The sequence below is a fragment of the Piliocolobus tephrosceles genome, chromosome 13, assembly GCF_002776525.5.
Source record: "Piliocolobus tephrosceles isolate RC106 chromosome 13, ASM277652v3, whole genome shotgun sequence".
NCBI lineage: Eukaryota > Metazoa > Chordata > Mammalia > Primates > Cercopithecidae > Piliocolobus > Piliocolobus tephrosceles.
Window position 1 is genome coordinate 31,514,599 of NC_045446.1, and position 6,000 is coordinate 31,520,598.

A 6,000-nucleotide genomic window follows, 5' to 3' on the forward strand; every position below is an offset into this window, starting at 1 on the left:
GTAGATCTGTTTTTAAAAATCACTCTGGATGGTTTAAGAAGAATGAATTGAAGGGAGGAAAGAAAAGGTCCAAGATGACTAAGTTAGGAAGCTACAGCAGTTGTCCAAGTGAAAAATAATGGTGGCTTGGATCAGCTGGAGCAGTGGATACAAAAGAAGCAGAGAGTTTCAAGACATTAGATTCAAAAGCAGTAGGTCTTAGTGACTAAGCACACAACTCCCACCATCTGGCCTGGGCAACTAGGTGGACAGAGGTATGACTTAATGACTTACTGAGATGGGCCTCATTAGAGAAGCAGAGGTGTGATGGGTGGGGAGAGCGTATGATTAAGCTCAAGTAAAAGGTCAAAGAGGTAGTTGGTTATGTGCTCAGGTTCTCAGAAGAGTCTGAGGACCTCAGAAGAGTCTGCTCAAATATGGGCATCTCCAGTGAGATAGTATTTAAAAGCATGGACATGGATGTGAGTCCTCAGGAGAAAGCAAGGAATGAACAAGAAATTTACCAATCCCAAGCCCTGAGGAAACACTAACATGCAGAGATTAGACAGAGGAGGAGTAAACACCAGTAAAGAACAGGAAAAAGCGGTGGGCCAGAAAAGTAGGAAGAAAACCAGGCAAGTGCAGTGCTATGGAAGTGAAAAGGAATATATTTCAACTAGGAAATGGTGAACAGTGAAAAAGAACACTGAAATAAGGATATTAATGATGCTTAGGTTTCCAGGCCAGCTCACAGAAGCTCATTTCACATATAGGTGGATTACAGCATTCCACTATCTTACAATAAAGCAGTGCAGTTACACTGGCCATCACGCAGGCTCCAGATCCACAATGCCCAGTTTTCAATCACAGCTCCACTATTTACTAGCTATGTAGCTGTAGGTATAAATTACTTCATGTCTCTATCCCTCAGTTTCCTCATCCGTAAAAGGATGGTAAAAAGAATGCCTACCTCAAAGGATTTTTACAATGAATTTTGATAAATGAATGTGTGTATGTATATGTGACTTAAAACAGCTAGCACAAATTAGTTGCTCGTGAGGTAAATGACAGCTACTATTACTTACAACATGGTTTCCATGGGAAAAAACTTTCTGAACTCTAACAGTGGAAGTTTGTCTGAAATAACCTTTTATTAACTTGAGATTGTTCTTACTCCTTACAAATTATGATCTTTAAGGCCTTTTTCCAAAAACCTTGAGGAAAACTCTAGATTTGAAATGTATCAAACCAATGTCCATCATATAGAAACTGTCAGGTTTTAGAAGAGCTAATCATTACTTTGGTTTTTCAGAGGAGTATTTATCATACTCATTATACATCATACTAAAAGAAAATTGCATTAGGAATTCTAAAAATTGGTGCCAAAAATCATTTCAAGTTAGAAAGGCAAAAAACAGGCCGGGCACAGTGGCTTACACCTAATCCCAGCACTTTGGGAGGCCAAAATGGCCGGATCACCTAAGGTCAGGAGTTCGAGACCAGCGTGGCCAATGTAGTGAAACTCCATCTCTACTAAAAATACAAAAATTACCATCCTGGCCAATGTGGTGAAACCCCAACTCTACTAAAAATACAAAAATTAGCCAGGCGTGGTGGCAGGCGCCTGTAATCCCAGCTACTCAGGAGGTTGAGGCAGAATAATTGCTTGAACCCAGGAGGTAGAGGTTGCAGTGAGCTGAGATCACGCCAATGCACTCCAGCCTGGGCAACAAGAGTGAAATTCCATCGCAAAAATAAATAAATAAATAAATAATAAATAAATAAAATTATTTAAATACAAAATATTTCCATTCCCTTACTTTCTGGTGTATATTCAAATACAAACACATTGATTATCACCATAAAACAGCCTGCCTCTTCCTGTTGTGACCAAGATATAAGTATCAAGTACAGAATAGGGCAGTGGATCTGCAGACTCCTGATGACCTTCTTATTTCCCAAGTCATGCAAAGGTATTTACAACATCCAAAACTGCACCCCAAAAGGTATTTCCAACTGCGTGGTGTTCAGCAAAGGACATGTTCGTTCATTTAGTTCCTAACACTAACTGAAAAGAGCACAAATAAATGAAGATTTATATGGCCAGTCCTTATTCCTGCACTTTCCAAGTACCTAGCAAGTACTCTCTGAGAAATATTCACAAATCTCTCTATAAGCCCTATTTAAGGTAAAATGCTCGAGTTTCCCACTCTATTTTTCAACTGTTAGTACCATAAAACTACCTAATAACTAACAAAGCTGTTGTATTCAAAAAAAGTATTGTTTCAAACTCATGAAAAGCTCTTTATCACGTACTTTCCCATAAACTGATGAAATGATGGATTTCAAGACCAAGAAGGCATAAAGTAGGATGTTAGATCCCTGTCAGCAACAACTGAATGTCATTACCATCTGTCAGCTTCTGAATAGGTTACAGGAAACAAGGTGTCAGAGAGGCTAATTCTTTACGGATAAGCATCCATATTACATCATCACAACTAGTACTCATTTGCACCTTCAGAAGAAACTGCCACAAAGGGGAACAAAAACATTCAACTGATACATGCATTATGAAAAAGCTTTTTAAAATGGTATAAAAATATAAATAAGCTTCTGAAATGTAGAATATTTAGACTTACAGGGCATATTTCAGATTTGCTATTTTTGATATAACTGAAATTAAAGAGGAATATTTGCAGTTTCGGGAATAAAATGAGGTATAATTCAGAAGTGTGTGTAACTCTGTACAGATGGCCTGATCCCAATACAAGATGTTAACAAAGCAGGTTGGCGGGGGAGGAGGGTAAACCTGCATTTTCTATGCTGTATTTTAGCTGATTCCCACCCCCCTTATTTTTTAAAAAAGCAGGGGGAGAGGGCATGGGGGGTAACATTTAAGATTCAATAACTTCCATTAAACAGAAAATAAATCTCCTTTAGATTATGTGTGCCAAGTGAATCTACTTACTGTTTTCAAGTGTGTTTGGGAAGTCATTCCGTGTTACTCTGATAAATAAATTTGGAAAATATGACAAGTAGATTTTAGTTTCTTGTCTCAGAAGTATTCTACTAAAAGAAGTAACTAGGTAGTATTTCAGTTTCATTTACCTAATAAAATATTTTTCATTTAAAACATAAAAAACGTGGCACAAATACCTAGCATGCTGTTCAATGATGAGAAAGTAATTTTAATTTGTAAATTATCCTAGTCAATGCAAAAAGCTACTTCAAAAAGGACAAATTACCATCAAAAAGAAATAACGGGTGAAGTGCCAACCGTCTTTCATAAAACTCCTTAAAATGGCTTACTTGTATGTAACACAAAATTATGGCTATTTCTGAAAGGTTTCAGCATTTAATTACTTAGCTCCAAATTGGCACATCACATTATTTTTGTTAACTCCCAGGTCTTTCAAACAAAGGGCCTAAAATTTTCTGAGAAAGCTTATATCCCTATTCTTGAAGCAAATTTTTCTCATGCTTTCACAATCATCCCAATGGACAATCTAAGACAAAGACCAGCTACTCTTCACACTTATATGCTCAATCATGACCGTGGAACTCTCATAAAAACAAAGAAGATAACCTGGAACACGGTAATGCATAAACTTAAAACAAAAGTTCACTTCTGTCGTGAAAAATAATGAAGAAATCTGATGAGATCATAAAGCCACGAAGCTTCCTGTTGGTAGCTGAGGATGAAGTCATTAGCAACCCAGGATTCCCTGGTCCATGTAATCAGAAGCTGCACCTACCAGATTCTGTATTGTTCGGGAGAGGTGGCTTTAAAACACCCCGCTCACCAATCCTCCAAACCAGACCACGCCTTCCAGTTATCATTCAAATGGGACCGTTTCACAGTGTGGCACTACTATACTACACATTTCCTGCGAGCTTAAATATCAAGTAGGAGTCAACATTTTAGATTCCCTTGGTCATGCTGCAGGAAAGATGAACTCTTGAACCTCGCGCTACATAATGCACCCGGACCTTAGAGGCCGAGATGGAGAAGCATGCTTTGGTTCTTCAACCTTTATGGCCTTCACTACCCCCACCCCAACCTCCGCCCCATTTCTTCCCAACTCTCCGTCACCCCGAGGCATAGAAGGCAAAGAAAGATTCCTTACTTCCTGCTGTTGTTAAAAGGGGAGGAAACCAAAGAGCAACTTTGAACGAGTGGAAGAGAAATCGCCTGAATCTTGGCCACCAGCGCAAACATATGTCACCCGGCCCTGGAAGCCGGGTTCGCGCCCTGCCGGGCCCCCTCTTCTGCCCTGCGCCCCGGGGGTTCTCCCGTAGCCCAGCCCTCCCGGGTCCCCCAGTGTCTCCGGGACGCGGCTCCGCGACTCCTCCTCTCCCGCCTCCGCAACCCTCACACGCCGGGGTCCCCAAGACTGCATTGTCGGCCACCCAGGTTCCAATACAATGGATCGCCACTGCCCCAAACTCTTCGGCGCCCCCTTCGGACCCCCGGCGCCAATCTTGGGTCTCCCAGATTCCGAGTTCAGCCACGAGCCCAAACTTCACCATGTGAGAGCCCAGGACCCGAGAGGTGAGGGAGCCCCACGACTCCCGCCCAGCTCTCCCTTCACCCGCCGTCCCCAGGCATGAGTCCTGCACCGGGTGCCCCCACCCACCCGCGACCACCCCGTAGGAGTCATCAGCCGCCTCCCCCGAGCTGGGCGAGGGCGAGCGAAGGGCTCCCCGCCCGGCCCAGACCTCTGGGCGGCGCTGCAACCGAGCGAAGGCCCCAAACGCATCCCCGGCCTTTCCTGGTCCACCGCGACCCCGCCGCCCACCCTCCCTACCTGGCCTTGAGGCTGGGGCTGCTGCCGCTGCTGCAGCTGCCGCTGCTGCAGCTGCTGCTGGCGGCGGCGGCGGCGGCTCGGGGTTCGTAGGCCCAGGCTGGGGCGGGGGGCTGCGCCGCGGCGCTGGTGGGGGCGGGGGCGGCGGGGGGCGCGGGCGGCGGCGGCGGCTCCGTGAAGCCCGAGGTCGCGTAGTTCCTGTCCATCGTGGGGGTGGCGTAGGGAGGGCGGGCAGCAGCGGGGGATCCTCCAGGGCTCCGTGTGAGGGGGGCGGGCAGGGAGAGGGGGCGGGGGAGGAAGAGGAGGCGGCGGCAGCGGAGGGAGCTGCCTCCTCACATGGCCCCGGCGAGCAGGCGGGAGAAGGGCGCGCTGTCGAGTCTGGGTCGCAAAGACCCGGGCCGCGGCGGGCGGCGAGGCCCCAGCTGGGCGTCAGGGAAGCGGAGGCACCCGCGGCCGGGACTCGCGGCGGCGGCGGCGGCGGCGGCGGCCGCTGCGCCCCATGTTGGTGGATTTCCCAGGATGCACCTCCCGCCCCCCTCCGCCCCGCGGCCTCGCCCCGCCTCCCCTCTGAGCCCCGCGCTTGCCGCTCGTGGGGCGGGCGGGCGCGGCAAGGCCTCCGCCGCTGCCGGACGCTTCGCGAGGGACAGCTGAGGCCGAGGAGGCCCAGGCCCGGCCGACTTAAGGGACTCCGAGGGGCGCCCGCCGGCCGGAGCCCGCGAACCGCAGACTTCTCGCCCTTCGCAGCCCCGAAGGGAGGTGTCCGCACTCGCCGCGTCCCGCGTGGGAAGTGACCGCGCCTGGCTATCGCCTCGCGCGGGGGAGGGGAAGTGGAGCGGAACCCAGCGTAGGGCGCTGCGCAGGGGTAGCCGGGTCATGCTTTGCTTGGAGCTCACTATTTGACCCTTCGGGTTATTTTGAGGGACTCCAGTACTCAGTTCTCTGATCGCGATTTCTTTCCCTGCGCCCCAATCCAGGAACAGCTGAGCGGGCTCTTCTACAGTTCCGCTTACTCCCTCCCCAAAGCTTGCTGAGCGAGAGGAGCCTTTTCCTGCTGTTAGGGGAGATTTATATTCAAAAAGATTCAAATTCAAACGTGTTATTTTCCAATCCTCGCTGAAAGGGCCTTTCCCAAGGGCTCTTATTAACTGCCCCCACCCCCACCTTGAGGATTTTTCTCACTCTGGGTTTCAGAATCTTCTATCCCAAGATAGACAAC

General features: G+C 48.0%; 1 protein-coding gene across 1 annotated transcript in view; it reads right to left on the reverse strand.

Annotated features, from left to right (window-relative positions):
- Nucleotides 1–5,305, reverse strand: part of QSER1 (glutamine and serine rich 1) — an 86,568-nt gene extending 81,263 nt beyond the window's left edge. Inside the window, exon 1 of the mRNA XM_023185517.2 lies at nucleotides 4,788–5,305. Within this exon, the coding sequence (XP_023041285.1) occupies nucleotides 4,788–4,990 (203 nt within the window). The 5' untranslated portion in view covers nucleotides 4,991–5,305. The remainder of the gene's footprint in view (nucleotides 1–4,787) is intronic.
- Between the last annotated feature and the right edge of the window lie 695 nt (nucleotides 5,306–6,000).